Source organism: Myotis daubentonii, chromosome 5 (assembly GCF_963259705.1).
Source record: "Myotis daubentonii chromosome 5, mMyoDau2.1, whole genome shotgun sequence".
Classification (NCBI taxonomy): Eukaryota; Metazoa; Chordata; class Mammalia; order Chiroptera; family Vespertilionidae; genus Myotis; species Myotis daubentonii.
The window spans coordinates 110,552,000-110,570,822 of record NC_081844.1 but is presented as its reverse complement, the minus strand read 5'-3'; the positions used below and the strand labels follow the sequence as shown (position 1 = coordinate 110,570,822).

Genomic DNA, 18,823 nt, shown 5'->3' with positions numbered 1-18,823 from the left:
CCAGCCATCTCAGTCCACCTCTTTCCTTCCCGCCGCCTGTCCCACTGGGTCCCTGGAGGAGCCCTTTCTTGAATGGCCCTAGGGACAGGGAGCTCACTACCGCACACTCCCATCACTGTACTGCCGCCTCACCTTAAATTCTGCCGGTGGAGACTTCCACTCCCTGGTCCCAGTTTTGTCCCATAAAGAGGGTCACACGCTCCGCCAGACGCCCAGCCCTTTGCGTTCCCCCTGAGTCCTCCCAGTTTTCTCAGAAGCCCTGAAAGGACTCACAGGAGTGTGGTGTGACGGGGCCAGGCTCAGGGTGGAGTGTCCCCTCAGCCTCCCTGCAGGTCCGCCTTGTCCACACTGTGAGGCGGGGCCGGCGCAGGTGAGGCCTCAGGTGGGGCAGTAACGGCGCATCCAGGGTGGAGCCCAGCCATGCCCACGCCCGCTGTGCCTGGACTGCCCTCCCCTGTGGGGCCCTGTCCATGTCCCCACGGCATGGACATCGCAGGCTGCCTCCAGCTGCTGTCCACTGGGCGGTGGTGTCCTTCCGTCTGTCCGCAGGGGGACGTGTATCGTGCCACCACCCAGCGCCTGGTGGACGGCGTCGTCTCCGGATACAACGCCACGGTGTTCGCCTACGGCCCCTCAGGTACCGGGCGTGTCTGGAGGGGGGGCTGGTGGTGCGGGCTCCCTAGCAGCCCAAGCACCTGCCGGGTGCGGGCGCCGTGCTGGCCTCTGGGCCCCGGCTCCTGGCACAGCAGCCTCGACAGGCAGGGGGGGTCCCTCTCAGACGGACATGGAGCCTCAGAGAGGGACAGTGACTTCCCCAGCACGCAGCCTTCTCCCCGCGGTTCTGCGCCACGGTCAGTGCGGTCAGGCCTAGCCCCTCCTGTGCAGATGGGGAAACTGAGGCCCTGAGCAGGGCCTGGCCACAGCCACAGCTTGGCTAGCCCTCATCTGTTCAACAAAGGTCACCAGCACCTACTGTGTGCCAGGCGCCAGCGAAGGGGAGGAGCAGCCTGGTCCTTGCCTGTCAGTGGGTGGGGGAGGGGCGGGGGGCCCCATGAAGAGATTCCTTAAAAAGTGTGATGCGGTCATTCGGTTACAACATGGCTCAGACACCTTGGAGAGGAGCGAGAGACCCCGGTCCCTCCGCCCGCACCCCCTCCTTCACCCCGGGTTCCTCTGCAGGCAGCCGGGACCAACGGACGGATGAATGGATGGATGGATGGATAGATGGATGAGGGTGTTGTGGGTTTAAAAAATATATTTTTATGGATGTCAGAGAGGAAGGGAGAGGGAGAGAGAGACAGAAACATCAATGATGAGAGAGAATCATGGACCGGCTGCCTCCCCCCACTGGGGACCGAGCCCAGAGACCTGACAGGGAATCAAACTGTGACCTCCTGCTTCATAGGTCAACGCTCAAAACCTGAGCCCTGCTGGCCGGGTCGGACTGACGGTTTTACCCTTGTTACCAGAATAGGAAGCGAGATGTCAGCAGCGGGAGGGTTTGCGCGATCGAGGCGGCGCGGGCATAGTCTCCGGGCAGGTGCCCGGCGGGGTCTGCGCCCACTCAGGGCCGGTGGGTGTGGTGCCTGCAGGGGCCGGGAAGACGCACACGATGCTGGGCATGGACGCGGAGCCCGGCATCTACCTGCAGACCCTCGCCGACCTCTTCCGGGCCATCGAGCGGACCCGGGACAGCGTGGACTCCAGCGTGTCCATGTCTTACCTGGAGGTGAGCCTGCCACCTGCCTCAGGCGCCTGACCTGCCAGGCGGCGCGTTACCCCGAAGGCCCTTGGCAAACCTCCGCCTCCGAGCAGCAGGTTCTGGTGGACGCAGAGCCCAGCGACACGAGCCCTGCCCTCTGCTTCTCCGGCTGCTCTGTCTCGCCCAGATCTACAACGAGGTGATCCGGGACCTGCTGAACCCGTCCTCGGGGCTCCTGGAGCTGAGGGAGGACGCCAGGGGCAGCATCCAGATCGCGGGCATCACGGAGGTCTCCACCTCGAATGCCCAGGAGGTGAGGGCCAGGCGCCACGCTCCGAGAGGCCAGGCGGCCCTTCTCCTCAGGCTCGCAGCAGAGCCGGGCACACAGCCCAGCGTCGCTCCTCAGCTCGGGGCTGGCCAGCTTCTGCACCTCCCCGCCCCCTGGCCTGTGCTCCCGGCAGACTCCCCCATACGCCCTGGCTCAGCCCCACCTCTGCAGGTCCCTCCTCCCCGCTCAGACGCCCCTCTTCAGCGCCCCCCCTTAGCGGTTGCAGTTACGCAGGCGGCCTCAGTGACTCTGGGTGCCCTCCCCACCCTGAGGTGGCTCCTTAGCGAGGGCGAGTGTGGGCATCGCTGCAGCCCTGCCCCTGCTCTCTGCCCCCAGGCTCCCCAGTGCCACCCTCACAGCACTGCCCTCGCGGTGGGCTCCCACCGCCCAGGAACCTTCAAGGGCTCAGCCCGCCCCGTGGCCGTGCTCCAGCCCTGTGGGCTCGGGCGGGGAGAGGTCGGCGAGGGTCTGCAGGTAGATGCCGGGCTTCTTGCCTATCCGGCCACAAGCACTGTGCCGTCTTCCTTCACCCTGCTCTGCAGCCCTAGCATGTGTGCGCACAGTAGGTGCTGAGCAGAGCCTCCTGGGCGTGGTCTCCACAGCTGCTTGCTCGCAGGAGGGTTTGCCCACCTGCCGCCCCATCGGGGCCTGAGATCTGCATTGAGACGGGTTCTGGCTGCCCCGGCTCTGTGGGAAGAGATGGGTAATCCGCTGGTGATGTCTGCCACAGGCAGAAGATGGCGAGGGGCCGCGCGTGCCCCAGCCACCTGCCATTTCTCCGTGAATCAGTCACTTCACCCGCAAACCAGAAACCGCTTCCCCTTGACGAGGTGCTGCATCAGCACCCCAGCACGAGGTGCCCCAGGAGCTCGGGGCACCCCTTCCCTTGCCCGGTGGATCTGGAGGGAGCACAGGGCCCCTCGGGCCCTAACCGCCGCCCCCCACATGGGCTCCGTCCTCAGATCATGCAGCTCCTCACCAGAGGCAACCGGCAGCGCACGCAGGAGCCCACGGCCGCCAACAGGACGTCCTCGCGCTCCCACGCGGTGCTGCAGGTCTCCGTGCGCCGGCAGGGCCGCGGCCACCACCTGGCGGAGGCCGTGCGCGTCGGGAGGCTGTTCCTGGTGGACCTGGCGGGCTCGGAGCGGGCATCCCAGGTGCCTCCTCCACGCCCCCCCCCCCCCGCCCACCCCTTCCATCCTCCACCGTCCCTCTGTCTGTGAGCAGGACCCTGTCCCTCCCTCCGGCTCCCAGGCCTGGGGTGCCCCCTGAGCGCTGGCTGAGTGACTGGGAGGGCTTGAGTGGCAGTCTCCCCCCTCCCCCTGCCCCCCACCCCAGCGTCTGAGGCCGGACCCGCCCGCAGGGAGCCCAGAGCCTCAGGGGTCGGGGAGACAATTGTGAGCAGACCATTGCAGCTCGGGGAGGCTGTGCTTTGAGATTTGGGGTCCACATGGAGCTCATGGGAGCTCAGAGGAGGGTGGTGGTAGTGCTGGGGTCCCAGGGCTGGGCCTGACGGGCCCTGAGGACTTTGGGGGAGTGTACGGAAGAGCATGCCAGGGGGAGGGGCCTGGCTGAGCACAGAGGGTTAGTGCTGGATCCCAGTCTCCACCCTGTGCCCACCCGACCGTGGAGGCCCTCCCCTCCCTCCCTCACCCGCCCTGCCCTGGCCCTGCCCTGGCCCTGCCCTGGCGCTCGGGCTCCTGAATCGGCCAGGCCTGGCCCAGAGTCAGACTATTTTTTAAAAATATGTTTTTATCGATTTCAGAGAGGAAGGGAGGGGGGAGAGAGATAGAAACATCAACGATGAGAGAGAATCATTGCTTGGCCGCCTCCTGCACGCCCCCCACTGGAGATCAAACCTGCAACCCTGAGCACGTGCCCTGACTGACCAGGAATTGAACCTTGACCTTCTGGTTCCTAGGTCAGCGCTCAACCACTGAGTCATGGTCGGGCCAGAGTCAGATATTGTGACCTAACCCTAGGATTGCAATGTGCATGTTCATGGGCAATCTGAGGTAGGAGAGCCAGCAGGTCAAAGACAGCAGCCGTGGGAAAGACGGTAACGGTTCCTGAGAGGAGGGCCGGGCCACGCCTCGCCACGGCCCCTCGGGAAGCACAGGGCCCTCAGGAGCCGGGCCACTGATGAGCCTTCACGTGGCCTCCCGGGGAGAGCAGGCGAGGCAGGGCGAGCGGGCGGGGTCTGCGGCTGGAATAGTTCCAGACGCAGGAGGACAGAGGGCTGTCCGGGTCCTGGGCCCAGTCCTGGACGACAAGGGCCGGGGACCGTGGCCCCGTGTGATGTCGGGAGGATGAGGGGGCGCCGCTGCGGGGGCGGCCTCGTGAGCGCACATTCTCGTCTTCACTGGATCAGATGGCGCTGCAGACACGCCTGCCCACGCTTACCTCATTCATGATGCTGACGGGCACCTGCCGGCGCCACACACGGCTCCCCTCCCTCCAGCGGCTGCCCTGTGTGCCCGCGGGCTTCTGTCACCCGCATTGCGGCCCCGGGTTTGGGTCCAGTCCGTGCCTGCAGGGCCCGAGCTTCCGGGGGACGGGTATGGCCCGGGGCCTGGTGTGGGGAGCAGGTGGGGGCACAGACCATCTCCCACCAGCCCGCCTCTCCCCGAGCAGACCCAGAACCGCGGCAAAAGGATGCAGGAGGGCGCGCACATCAACCGCTCGCTGCTGGCGCTGGGCAACTGCATCAACGCGCTCAGCGAGAGGGGCGGCGGCCGCACGCAGTACGTGAACTTCAGGGACAGCAAGCTCACACGCCTGCTCAAGGTACAAGCTGCAGGCCGGGTGTGTGCATGTGTGTGCACATGTGTGCACTCACATGCGTATGTGTGGGGGCACGCACATATATGTGTGTGTGCCCGTGTGTTCGTGTATTTGTGTGTGCACGCACCTGTGTACACATGGGTGTGTATGTTCATGCGTTTGCACACATGTGTGCACACGTATGTGGGGTGTGTGTGCATATGTGTCCTGCTGCCACAGCTGACTGCGTCTTCCAGGACTTACCCAGGAGAGAGGCCCTGAGTGAGGTCTAAGGACCCTTCTAGGAACCCCCAAAGGCAGGAAAACATGGTAGAAACCATCTCTAGTCATGACCTGACTGCCCGCCCTCTCAGCATGGTGCAGCGCCCATGCTTGCATACCTCTAGGGACAGGGAGCTCACTGCCTCCGTCACGTCATGGGCAGTCTGCCTGAGGAGGTCCCCGCGCTGAGCCAATGCTGTGGCCTCTGCCCTGTAGCAGGTGGGCTCCACGCAAACAAATGGTGCAGCCAGGCGTGTCCCCGCAGACCCGCCTCCCGGTCTAGCCTGCTCGTCGGAGCGGAAGGCGGACGGGTGGGCTTGGCACAGGCCTCACGCACCCTGAGCGTCACCCTGAGCTGCCCTCCTCAGGGTTTGGAGCCGGAGCCTCGGGGCGGTGCCCACGGGCCTGGCGGGGGTGGGGGCAGACAGCACCACTGGGCGGGGGGGCCGGTTCCCGCCGCCCCAGCTCGTGCCCCCGCTGAGCAGGACGCCCTGGGAGGGAACAGCCGGACGGTGATGATCGCCCACATCAGCCCCGCCAGCACGTCCTTCGAGGAGTCGAAGAGCACCCTGCTGTACGCGCACAGAGCCAAGAGCATCAGGACGCGGGTGAGCGCCTGCCGGGGTGCACGCCCTCACGCTCTCGCCCCCCCTCCCACCCCCCCCCCGCCGCGGTGCACGCCCTCATGCTCTCCCCCCCCAGCCGCGGTGCACGCCCCTCACGCTCTCGCCCCCCAGAGCTTCGGGCTCCTGGGCCTCGGCTGGTGCACCCACCGGCTCTGCGTCGGCCCTGCAGCCTCCTGTTCTCGCTCCTGGGGCCTCCTCTTCTGGGAGGGTGCCGGCGTTGGACTCGGGGCTGCCTGCCCCTCACCCAGTGTCCTCGCCTCTAGGCCTTCATTTCCTTCGCAGAGAACATGCCCCCAGGGGCACCCACATCTGATGTGTCAGAACCTCCTTCCTCAAGGCTGAGTGGTACTCATGTGAATTTCATTTTAATTTTTTTAACAAATATTTTTATTGATTTCAGAAAAGAAGGGAGAAGGAGCGGGAGAGAGAGAGAAACATCCATGATGAGAGAATCACGGATCGGCTGCCTCCTGCCCGCCCCACACTGGGGACCGAGCCCCCAACCTGGGCCTGTGCCCTGACCGGGAACCCAACCATGACCTCCTGGTTCCTAGGGCGATGCTCACCACTGAGCCACACCAGCCGGACTGATTTGAATTTTAGTAGCAAGACTGCGTGTTCCTGCCGCACATTCCTGGCTATAAGATGTTTCCGCGGGGGCTGCTGGCCTGACCTGGGGTGTGTCTTGCCACCAGGTCAAGCGCAACCTGCTGACCATGTCCTGCCCTCTGGACCAGGACACGGATGTCATCTCCGACCTGCGCAGGCAGATCGAGCACCTCAAGTCCAAGATCGAGAGGCAGGAGCACAGGAGAGGCGAGGCCGGGATCTCGGACGCTGGAGGTAGAGCCTGGCGCAGACCTGGTGCCGCAGCGACGGTGCCGCCCTGGGGTGGGGGGGTGTGAGCTCAGGGACAGACGGTGCCCTGTGGTGGGAGAGGAGGCTGGGAGGTCGGTGACCAGGGCCGGGCTGGAAGGAACGTCACACTGTTTTCACGGTGGCGGCACCCGTTTCACCCGCAGCGCGCACAGGCCCTGCTCTCCTGCCCGGCCAGGGCTTGCTCTCTCCTGTCTTGACGACAGACACTGACGGGAAAGGGGGGGTGTCTCCCGGGCTTGGCTGCACTTCCCTGATGATTACTGATGCGAGCGCCTTGTCACGGGCCTGCTGGGATCTGCATGTCTTCTTCTTTAGGAACAGGTGATGGGAGGGAATCATGGATCGGCTGCCTCCCGTGCGCCCCACTGGGGATCCAGCCTGCAACCTGGGCCTGGGCCCTGGGTGGGAATTGAACCGTGACCTCCTGGTTCATAGGTCAGCGCTCCACCCCTGAGCCGCCCGGCCGGGCTGCACGTCTTCTCTGAAAAACTCTCTTAAGGTCCTTCGCCCATTTTTCACGTTGGATTGTTTGTTTTTTACTATTAAGTTGTATGAGTTCCTTATATTTTTTGGATATTAACCCTTAGCAAATATATGGTTTGCAAATATTTTCTCCTATTGATTCATTATTTACCTATCCATCTATTTATCCATCCACCTACCATCCACCATCGATCCTCTCTCGATCAGCTAGATGTTTCTATCTCTCTCCCTCTCTCTTCCTCTCTCTCTAAAAATTAATGAAAACATATTTTTTAAAAAAGAAGCGGGTAGGTGTGCGCATGTGTTCACCCACCCACCCACCCATCCATCCACCCATCCATCCACTCATCCACCCACCCACCCATCCATCCACCCATCCACCCACCCACCCACCCACCCATCCATCCACTCATCCACCCATCCACCCACCCACCCACCCATCCACCCACCCATCTACCCACCCATCCACCCACCCACCCACCCACCCATCCACCCATCCACCCACCCACCCACCCACCCACCCACCCATCCACCCATCCACCCACCTACCCATCCACCCATCCACCCACCCATCCATCCACTTACCCATCCACCCACCCATCCATCCACTCACCCATCCACCCACCCACCCACCCATCCACCCATCCACCCACCCACCCACCCACCCATCCATCCACTCACCCTCACAGGGCGCGAGCTCCACCTGTTTGGTGGGCAGGCCTGGAGCTCAGCCCTGGCTCAGGTGGCACCGCTCTTGGTGCAGCCGGCTCTCTTGCTGCCCCAGTCGCGATGCCCGCCCAACACCTGGAGGAGGACAGCCGCCTGCAGATGAACGAGACCCGGGCCCAGCTCGCAGGGACCTTCCAGGAGCAGCTGGAGATGGCGCGCAGCCCGGTGGAGCTGGAGGACGCCAACATGGAGCTGCACGCCGACGTGTCCCAGCACCTGCTGGCCATTGCAGAGTGAGTGTGCCGCCGTGGGCGCCGCCCAGGGCCCAGCGCCACCCTCCTGATGGGGCAAGAGGGCCAAGAAGAACCAGTGGGGTCGCTGGTCGGGGCTCCTTTTTTGCGACTGTCTAGCCTTCCTCCCCTGCCTGCGGGTCCCCACGGGGACTTTAGCCGAGGGCTCCTTCTCTTCCCTCCCGCCCTCCCGCCTGTAGCGAGGCTGGAGCAGGTGGGGACGGCGCCCAGGTCCCGCTGGCCCCTTCACAGGCTGGAGCCCAGAGCCAGCCCTGCAGGCCGGGGTCAGCCCGTGGGACGGAGGGCGAGGCTGAGGCTCAGGGGGTGGGGCTGGCCGTGGGTGAGTGTCCGTCCACCTGCCGGCTCTCTGGACGGCCCACCCTTCCTCCCCGCTACCCGCAGCGAGCAGGCTGCCCGAGCTGGACCGGCCTTGTGCTTTGTCACCCAGACAGGCGTGGGAGGTGGGGCACAGTTAGCAATGACACTGGGACACCCGGCATCGCCGCACTGGCCTGGACGTGCGGGCCACCGGGCACCCGCGTGCATGCTGCGATCCGTCCATGTCTTCTCCCGTCCTCCCTCCTCCTCCTCGCTGTCTGTTCGCTTAACCGCGCAAGCGCCTGCTTCCGAGGAACGCCCGCCCCTTTCCAGCCGCAGCTCCCGTGTCCCGTGTCCCGTGTCCTTCCTCGCGGCGGCACCTGCCCAGGCTCTGCCCTGCGCTCACCGGGCCTCAGAGGAGTCCAGGAGGGAGGGGCGGCTGGCTACAGGGTCCTGTGCTTAATCGCTCGGTGATCATACCGCAAACATTCACCGCTTCTTCTTCTTTTTAACCGGTTTTTATTAATTTTTAGAGAGAGAGGAAGGGAGAGGGAGAGGGATAGAAACATTAGTGAGAGCGAATCATTGATCGGCTCCTGCACACGCCCTCCTGGGGATTGAGCCTGAAACCCGGGCATGTGCGCCCACCGGGAATCGAACTGCGACCTCCTGGTTCATAGGTGGAGCCACACCGGCCGGGCCCTTCACCTCTTTACTTTTTCCAGTTTTTGTCAGACAGCAGACCCAACCCTGCCCCTCTCCGTGGCCTCCCTGTGCCTAGCCAGTGGCGCCCACAGGGCTCTGACCCCGCCCCTGTCATGGCCGCAGCTGGGAGCGGGAGAAGACCCCCCACCACGCCCAGGACGAGGTACCCGAGGGGCACGAGCAGCAGGCGGTGGCCGACGCAGCTGGGGATGAGGGCGAGTCCGCAGAGCCCCACGAGGGAGCGCTGGCCGGAGAGGAGGTCTCCCTGCTGCTGGCCGCGCCACGGGAAGCCGTGGCCCTGCAGGTGGGGAGCAGCCGGCAGCCCGGGGGGCGCCACCTGGGCCGAGTCACGACATGGATCGCTGCCCGTGCACCGGCGCTGGCTCTGCGGGCGGGAAAGCCGGCTCGGCAGTCAGAGAGCCGGTCCCGGTCCCCAGGGCAGGAGCAGAGCTGGCTGCAAACCCATGTCCCTGCATGTTAGCGACAGCCACACCCGGGCGGCAGGGCCTGCGTGCAGGGCGGGAGGCCGCGTGGAGTCCGCCGAGAGCCCTGCTGCCGGTCTGAGGACGACACCGGCTCCTCCCGGGGTGGCAGGGCCTCGGCGGCTCCTGGGAGGGGCTTCGGCCGGCGGAGAGAGGCCAGGGACGCGGCCTGGGAAGCCGGGCTCCAGGCTGCTCTCTGGAGAGTGAGTCTTCTCCAGGCTGTTTCCTGGGAAGAGCGAGTTATTTCTTTATTTATTAGTAAATATATTATTGATGTCAGAGAGGAAGGGGGAGAGAGAGAGAGAGAGAGAGAGAAACATCAATGATGAGAGAACCATGGACCAGCTGCCTCCTGCACGCCCCCTACTGGGGATCGAGCCTACAACCGGAAATGGAACTCTGAGCTCCTGGTTCCTAGGTTGATGCTCAGCCACGGAGCCAGGCCGGCCCGGCAAGAGCGAGCGATTTATCTGAGCTGTTTATGCAGCGGGGACCTGGGGGACGTGCGGGCAGCTGGCTGTGTCCGGCCCCGAGGTGAATGGGTGCAGGGGTGTTTTCAGGCTAGTGGCCGAGTCTGATGATGTCCTGTCGCTACAAGCAGGTGGCATTTACTTCACTTAAAAACTGTCACCAAACCAAGGCCCTCTTTTTTTTTTAATTATTCATAACTTTTAAAATATATATATTTCTTTATTCATTTCAGAGAGGGAGAAGGAGAGAGAGATAGAAACATCACTGATGAGAGAGAATCACTGATCAGCTGCCTCCTGCACGCCCCCCACTGGGGATCGAGCCCGCAACCCAGGCCTGTGCCCTTGGCCGGAATTGAACCTGGGACCCTCCAGTCTGCAGGCTGACGCTCTATCCACTGGGCCAAGCCGGCCAGAGCCCAAGGCCCTCTTAATATCTTGGCATCTGCCTGCGGCAAGTTGGAGATGAGCTGTCTAGTACCCGGGCCTGGGTGGCGAGGGCGGGGGCCAGAGCCGCAGTGTGAGAGCCCCATGCAGGGCGTGGGTGGGCTCTGGGCTGGGGTTTGCACCTGAAAGGTGTGCTCCTGGCGAGTGGTTTTCCATCTCCGGGACTCGGCCGGCCCTGGGAGGCCAGTCCTGCAGGTGAGCGGGGCCCCAGAGGTCAGGGCACCAGATCACAGAGAATAGAGACTCGGTTAACGCAGGGGGAGGCCACACATCCTCAGAGCCCATCACTGGCCCGTTTCCTTTTTAAAATATGTTTTTATTTATTTATTTATTTTAGAGAGAGAGGAAGAGAGAGGGTAGAGAGAGAAACATCAATGATGAGAGAATCATGGACCGGCTGCCTCCTGCACGCCCCCTACTGGGGATCGAGCCGCAACCTGGCATGTGCCCTGACCGGGATCGAACCTCTTGGTTCATGGGTCGACCTTCAACCGCTGAGCCACACCGGCCGCTGCCTATTGAGTTCAATTTGCACTCCTGGTCCATTAGGGGCATGTGGGCGGGGTCCGTGGGGCGGAGTGGGCGGGGCCATTAGGGGCATGTGGGCGGGGTCCGTGGGGGGAGCGGGCGGGGTCCATTAAGGGCATGTGGGCGGGGTCCATTAGGGGCATGTGGGCGGGGTCCGTGGGGGAGTGGGCGGGGACCATTAGGGGCATGTGGGCGGGGTCCGTGGGGGGAGCGGGCGGGTGGGGCGGCACAGACCTTGGTCCCAGCAGGCGCGGCTGGAGGAGCGGCTTCTGTGCCGCGCGCAGGAGCTGGAGGCAGAGAACGCAGCGCTGCAGGCCGGCCGCCTGCACGGGGCGCACCTGCTGGCGCAGAGGGACCTGCTCATCGGGCGCCTCCGCCAGCACCAGCTGCTGTGCGAGCGGATCATCCGGGACCAGCGGCAGCTCATTCAGGGTGAGGCCGGGCCCTGCTTCCCCCCTCGCGGTGCACCCCGGACCGTGCACCCCGGACCGTGCACCCCAGGTGTCGCTGTGCGCGCGAGGCCAACGTGCGAGGTCGTTGCCCTCTGCCGAGATGCACACGATTTGTTGCGCCATCTGCTGGGACCGTTTAGGTTTTGTGCCGCCCCGGCTCCCGCAGCCTGCCGCCCCTCACTCCTCCGCAGCGTGCAGGCCAGTGCGCCCGCCGCCCGGTCAGCACCTTCCTTCACGCCTCAGTGCGTCCACCTCGGGGCACCGGGTGTTCACGCTGCTGCGAGCCTCGCGCCTGAGCTGCCCGACCACCTGTTGCTCCTTTGGCCGCACACCTAGGACGGGCTCTTCGGCTTCCTTTTCGTCGTTGCTGTTACTCCTCACCAGAGGATTTTTTTCCCATTGATTTTATTTTTTAAACATATTTTTATTGATTTCAGGGAGGAAGGGAGAGGGAGAGAGAGATAGAAGCATCAATGATGAGAGCTACTGCTCAGCTGCCTCCTGCACGCCCCGCACTGGGGATCGAGCCCGCAACCCGGGCAGGTGCCCCGACCGGGAATCAAACCCTGACCTTCTGGTTCATCGGTCGACGCTCAACCACGGAGCCATGCAGGCCAGGCTGTCCATTGATTTTAGAGAGAGTGGAAGGGAAGGAGGGGGAGAGAGAGAAGCACGGATGTGAGAGAGACACGTCAATTGGTTGCCCCCCCACACATCCCCACCGGCCGGGGAACCTGCACCCCAGCGCGTGCCCTTGACTAGAATCACCCCGAGACCGTTCTCCGGCCGATGCTCTAGCCACGGACCCACCCCAGCCAGGCCCTTGAGTTCTAACCTGCCCGTTACTCACTCTTGGAAGTTCCCGTGTTACTTTATGATGAAAGGCGGGCCGTGAACCAGCAGGACATTTCCAAGCAGCGGACGGAGCGGAGAGGAAGTCACAGAAATGCGGCCCCTGGGGAGGATTCGCCCGTGCCCCGCTCTGGACCGGGCGGCGTGCCCTGACGGCTCTCCCTCTTCCCGCAGACGCCGGCCTCCCCGTGCCCGCGGCGCTGGACGAGCGCTACGGCCTGTACGCGCGGGAGCTGCGCGGGGGCCCGCTGGACCGCCTGCTGCTGCTGCACTCGGCCACGGCCGCGGCCAGCTCCCTGCCCGTGAGTCCGGGCGCTGGGGGGTCGGCCTGGGTCAGCTCTGGTCGGCGTGTCCCCTCCCGCCCGCCTGGGCTTAGCCTGGGCTTAGCCTGGGACACTGGCCCTGGAGATGGGAAGAGGAAACTTGGGGACCCAGGAACCGGGCCGCCTCTGGCCAGACGCACCTAGCAGTTCCGGTTCCGGCCGGTGTGGGGTAGCGACTCGGGGGGACTCGGGGCTCCGGGGTGTGATGTTCACGGGCAGGTCTGCAACCTGGGCCACTGCTAGAGGTAACAGCCGGCAGGAAGGAAGCCTGGGCCAGGGCATCTTCTGGGGCCGCAGCAAGCCCTCGGGTCTACTGCCCATTCTGGGGACACCTTAAGGAGGGAGGTCGGGGTGGGGATGGGGACGCCCTTGGGGAGGGGTTTAGGGGGGTGGGCTCTGAGGCTCTGCCCCCGCCCTCGGCTAGGCCTGGTCCCCCAGCCCACAGACCCTCTGCTTTGCCTTCTGGAGAAAAGAGAGGACCCCCTGACTTCAGCCAGCGTCGCCCCGTGCCTGTTTTTTAAATATGTTTTTATTGATTTTTAGAAAGAGGGGGAGGGAAAGGGAATCATGGACCGGCTGCCTCCTGCACGCCCCCCATTGGGGATTGAGCCCCAGCCCAGGCCTGTGCCCTGACCGGGAACCGAACCTCCTGGTTCCTGGGTCGACGCCCAGCCAACGAGCCCCACTGGCCAGCCCTGTGCCCGTTTTTGCTCCAGGGTCAAGGCCCCCGCTGGCCCGGCCCTCGCTCCTGGCAGAGGCCCCCTTTCTGTCTGTGCCGGGGCTCCGAGGAGGAGAGCTGCTGGGCGGCGGCAGGAGGGCACCTCCCCGCCCTCGGGGCCTCCGGACAGGCTGGCTGGCTGCGCCCTGCGGATGCCTCCCCGAGCTCCCTCCTCTGTCTGCCCGCAGGATGGCGCTGTGGGGAGCACATCTCCACCCCCGGAGGAGGCCCCGGAGACCAGGCCCACAGGAAGGGCCCCCGGGGGCGCCCCTTTTGAGCTGCCGCAGATGCTGCTGGAGACGGACAGGTGAGCGGGCTCTGCTTCCGGCCGCGCATCGCCTGCCCTTGGATCCAGGGGAGGCTGCGGGAATTGGAGGCCTGGAGGCCGGGACAGACTCCCCACCCCCCGGGTTGGGCAGGCAGCCTCCTGGACACCCCCGTGTCCCCCCAGGAAGCTCCCCCACTCCTTGCCCAGGTTTTATTGGGGTTTCATCACGCAGCACAAATTATCACATCACTGGCCACATCCGCCCTCCTGGGATGGGGCTGCCCCAAGTCCCGCCTCTAACGTGCTGGTCTTTGGGGTGAGCGGCCCCCATCCCGACACCACCTGCTGCCACCGGCTCCTCGGTGCAGCAGGACATCCTGTCCCCCAGACCGTCCCAGGGCAGCGGTTCTCAACCTTCTGGCCCTTTAAATACAGCTCCTCATGTGACCCAACCATAACATGATTTTCGTGGCTACTTCATAACTGTCATGTTGCTACTGTTAGGAATCATCATGTAAACATCTGATATGCAGGATGGTCTTAGGCGACCCCTGTGAAAGGGTCGTTCTACTGCCAAAGGGGTCGCGACCCACAGGTTGAGAACCGCGGGTCCCAGGGTCTCGGGAGAAGGCGGTGCCAGGGCCGGGAGGGCCAGCGTGTTCAGGGGCCGCCTCCCGGCGAGTCTGTCCCTCGAAGGCCCCCAACCGCCGGCCTCCGGCCTCCTTCCGAGCGAGTGTCCTGCCTGCGCCGGGCCTGCGGGTCGCTGGCGCACTTGGCGGGTCCCCTCGGAGGCAGCGTGCCCGCGGGGCCTGACGGGGGCCACAGCACGGGTTCGAGCTTCCTCTGGAGCAACAGGTGGAGCCTGAGGGGCCCCTGTGTTTCCTCGCAGCCTTGGTTTCAGGGTGTCGAAACAGTGGGGGAGGCAGGCTGCCCTCGCCCCGCCGCCCCTCCGCATCCTGCTCACGCCGCCAGCGCACGAGGTGGGTGTGCGGGTCACGGGGCCCATCAGAGCTGCGCTGGGCTGGGGCGAGCAGCAGGGAAGCTTCCGGAAGGGGACCCTCTTTACGCAGCCGCCAAGATGGCTGTCAGCGGCGGGGTGACTGGGCGGAGGCGGCCCCTGGCCTCTGGGAGCGCCCCCCCCCGGGGCCCCTGCTCCCGGGACTGGGGCTGTGCGGGTGCTGAGGGTCAGGTCCTGGGGACGCCCCTCCGTGGCTCTGGGAGCTGGTGTAGGAGCCATGGCCCCTCCGCCCTCGAGTCCGCGACCCTGAGGCCCAAGCACTGGCCTCACAGGACGCCCAGGCCTGGCTTCTCACGTGCTTCCGTGCCCTGTCTCCCCAAAGCAGTCCTGCCCCCCCCCGAGAACGGCTGCCCTGGGCCAGGGCCCTGTGCTTCCCGCGGCCTGACCCCCCTGTGTCCCCTCAGCGGCCCGGCCCTCTGAGGGCGAAGCCCGTGGCCTCCAGGCTGAGCTCCCCGGCCGGCCCGGACCTCGCGGAGGTGGCCGCGAGCACCAAGAGCATCGCCCTCCTCGCGGCCTCCCGGCGCTGCCAGGCCCAGGACCGGGAGGGCGGCAGCGGCCGCTCCTCGCTCCACCTTCCGGACTCCAGGGACACGAGCCCAGCAGGCAGCAGGCGGCCCCGTGCCAGCCCCGGCCGGGAGGGCTCCGCAGAGAGGACGGCCCGGAGCAGGCGGTCCCCTGGCTTCAGCCCAGGCGTGCGGCCGGTGGGTGGACAAGGGCCTCGCGTCCGGTCCCAGGGGTCGAGGTGGACAGCAGAGAGGGTAAGTGGCACCAGCAGGGTCACGGTGGATGGGGCTCTGGGCACAAGGGGAGGAGAGAGCCAGGTCCCTGCACCGCTGCCTCCTACACGCCCCCCACTGGGGATCGAGCCCACAACCGGGCCTGTGCCCTGACTGGGAATCGAACCGTGACCTCCTGGTTCAGAGGTCGATGCTCAACCACCGAGCCACGCGGCCGGGCTCAGCCTGTGGATTTAAATGTGAACCATCGCAGAGGGTTAGATGGGAGCCCATCCACGGGGAGGGGCGGTGTTGACAAGGGGCCACGTGGGGACAGGCAGCCCTTCTTTAGGGTGTATGGTCACTGGACCCCGTGCTCCTAGAGCAGACGGGCACACAGTCGGCGTTGAAGCAGTGCTTGGGTTCATCTCAACGTGACCCTGATGTGATCCTCCCGACCTGCTCCCCACACCCTGCCCTGCTGTGTGACTCCCCCCTGCAGGCAACGGAGAAGCCCCAGCCCCCCTCCCCGGCGCGTTGGGATGAGAGCCAGACGCCCGCTGCACCCCATCAGCCGTCAAAGTCCTCGGGCCTCTTCCCTGCTGTCCCCACGGCCTCCAAGACGAAGCCCGGCCCCCACGCAGGTACAGGGCCAGCAGGAGAGCGCGGGCTGGTGTCTCTGTGTCCTTTGGACTCCATCCCGCTCCCCCCCCCCGTCCCCCTCCCCCCCCCCCCCCCCCCCCCCGCCTCAAAGGTGACCCTGTGCCAGGTGTGTGCTCCTGGGTGCGGGTGAGTTTCAGGGCTCAGGGCAGCGAGTGGCCGCTGGCTTCTGGAGAGAGGCTGTTAGAGCTGCTCAGCCTCTGCAGGAGTGGCACCCAGCGAGTGTAGCATCGTCCTCAAAAGCGAGTGCCGCCCTGGCCTCTGGCTCCTCAGTTGAGGCCGGGGTCCTGGCTCCCGGGCTTGTAGTCATTACAGAAATAGACGCTCATTGTGGGGGTTGGGAAACGGGAAATGAGAACAGGAAAGAAGCACCCCACGCCCCCAGAAACGGTGACTGCGGGACATCCTCGCTGTGGGGGCTGCCTGAGCGCCTGCTATCGAGGGTACAGGGTGTTTCTAGTGGATCCCATCGCAACGGCAGACGGGAGGGCGTGGGCTCCTCCTGGGCCCCAGCAGGGAAGGACCCAGCATTAGAAAGGCCTGTGGAGCTCAGAGGGCGCCCGCTGTGGTCGATGCCCTGGGTTCTGCGTTGTTTTTTGTTTTGTTTTGTTTTAAATATATTCTTTTATTGATTTCAGGGAGGAAGGGAGAGAGAGAGAGAGAGAGAAACATCAATGATGAGAGAGAATCATTGATTGGCTGCCTCCTGAACGCCCCACACTAGGGATTGAGCCTGCAACCCAGGCATGTGCCCTGACTGGATTCGAACCCGGGACCCTTCAGTCTGCAGGCCGACGCTCTATCCACTGGGCAACACCAGCTAGGGCTGGGTTCTGCGTTTTAAAGCGTCTCATCTAGCCTTTCCAGTGACTGTGTTTGCTGCGTGTATGACGTGTCAGTCCCCATGGACTGGAGCACAGACCAGAGCTGTCCCCGGCAGAGGATGGAGGGCAGGAGCCTCCGCGGCCCTCACGCTCCACACGCCGCACAGCCGTTCCCACTCCTCTGGCTTCTTCGCTCCCCGTGTGGGAGCTAAAACATATCAGCGATTCTCCTCCCACCTTCTGAGTTCTGGCCGGGACACCGACCACATTCACAGACACAGTAACAGGAGGAAATCAAAGTGTAATATATGCACTAACCTGTGTGGCTCAGTGGATAGAGTGTCAGCCTGCGGACTCAAGGGTCCCAGGTTCGATTCCGGTTGCGGGCATATCCCCAGTAGGGAGTGTGCAGGAGGCAGCTGATCAATGTTTCTCTCTCATCAATGTTTCTAACTCTCTATCCCTCTCCCTTCCTCTCTGTAAAAAATCAATAAAATATATTTAAAAAACAAAAACAAAACAAAGTGTAATATACACGCGTGGGGAATCCACTCAGGCATGATGGGTCCATGGACATTCCAAAGGCACAGGCAGCGTGGTGTATAGGAGGCGACAGGTCAAGGGAGAAGCAGGTCTCAGATTTCAGAAGAGCAAGGAGCACTTCACAGGGAGTTGAGGACACACACTCACACACACACACGCTCACACACATGCACACACACTCACACATACTCACACACATGCACACTCACACACACATGCGTGTGCGTGCGCACGCACGCGCGCGTACACACACACACACACACACACTCTGGGACACGGTCCAGCCGACAGGCCTGCCCGGAGCCCTCTGGTTCACCACACGGAATTCAAATTAATTCAAATCAGGCTGAGGCTGAACCCTGAGGTCTCCTTCCTATCCAGGGTTCCCGCTGAGTCCCTTGGGCAGAGAGGGAGAAAGAGGGTGTCAGAGGTTCTTTCTCCTCCCTCCCTCCCTCCCTCCCTCCCTCCCTCCCTCCCTCCCTCCCTTCCTTCCTTCCTTCCTTCCTTTCTTGCTTTTTAAATATATTTTTATTGATTTCAGAGAGGAAGGAAGTGGGGGAGAGAGAGAGGAACATCAGTGATGAGAGAGAATCACTGATCGGCTGCCTCCTGCACACCCCCCACTGGGGATCAAGCTGGCAACCCGGGCCTGTGCCCTGACTGGGAATCAAACCTGTGACCTCCCGGTTCATAGGTTGATGCTCAACCACGGAGCCACGCCGGCCGGGCAAGACTTGTTTCTTAACAAGCAGTTTAATCATATCCCCCAAGGGGTGACTGTTTGGGCAGCTCTCTGGCGGACAGCAGAGGGGAGTACCTGGCAGCCACAGGCAGTGGGAGCAAGTCCCTAGGACACCCGGCCCAGCCCAGGCCCAAGAGAAACCAGCGCCCCCAGGTCCACGGGGGCCTGGAGGGGGCCCGCGGGTGTCGGGAAAGGCCACGTCCTCCGTGGGGCCGGCTGAGGCCGGAGTGGAAGCCAGCCCCTGGGTCACGTCGCATGTTGAGGGCCCAGCGGGACGGCAGCGCCACGTCCCTCCTCGGGGGCTGGTGGCCTCTGCGTGGAGACGGGCGCTGCATGTAGCTGCGGACAGGGACCCCCTTCTCTGGCGGCCGCGGGTCTGGTGGAAAACCCGGGAGCCCGGGAGTGCACTGAGCATGTTTGCTGAGGCTCGGGGGGCGGGGGGGGGGCTGCCTGGAGTTGGCCTGGACCATAGACTGACATCTCCCCCCCTCCAGGGTCTGCAGACAGTGGAGGCCAAGGCCGCAGCCCGCTGCCCCCCAGCAGCCCTCGCAGGCCCCGGGGCCGCAGCGCCAAGGGCCGGAGAAGACCCCTGTGAGGACGGCAGGCAGAGCGGGGGCCAGAGCGCCGGTCCGGGCGCGGCCCTGCCCCGAAGCTGGATAGAGAGACGGGCCTGGCAGGGAAACAGAGGCAGCCTGCCCGCTTCCTGCAGCCTTAGCGCCAGCAGCGATCTCAGCA

The 18,823-nt window shown here is 64.3% G+C and overlaps 1 protein-coding gene across 1 annotated transcript in view; it reads left to right on the top strand.

The window, feature by feature from the left end:
• Positions 1–18,823, top strand: part of LOC132236180 (kinesin-like protein KIF19) — a 27,480-nt gene extending 8,657 nt beyond the window's left edge. The window contains 16 exon segments of the mRNA XM_059699555.1: positions 550–637; positions 1,593–1,729; positions 1,890–2,015; positions 2,993–3,187; positions 4,665–4,817; positions 5,561–5,683; positions 6,397–6,544; positions 7,848–8,025; positions 9,169–9,349; positions 11,221–11,404; positions 12,451–12,578; positions 13,506–13,624; positions 14,475–14,565; positions 15,008–15,361; positions 15,672–15,963; positions 18,583–18,823. Coding sequence (XP_059555538.1) covers positions 550–637; positions 1,593–1,729; positions 1,890–2,015; positions 2,993–3,187; positions 4,665–4,817; positions 5,561–5,683; positions 6,397–6,544; positions 7,848–8,025; positions 9,169–9,349; positions 11,221–11,404; positions 12,451–12,578; positions 13,506–13,624; positions 14,475–14,565; positions 15,008–15,361; positions 15,672–15,963; positions 18,583–18,683 — 2,598 coding nt within the window. The 3' untranslated portion in view covers positions 18,684–18,823.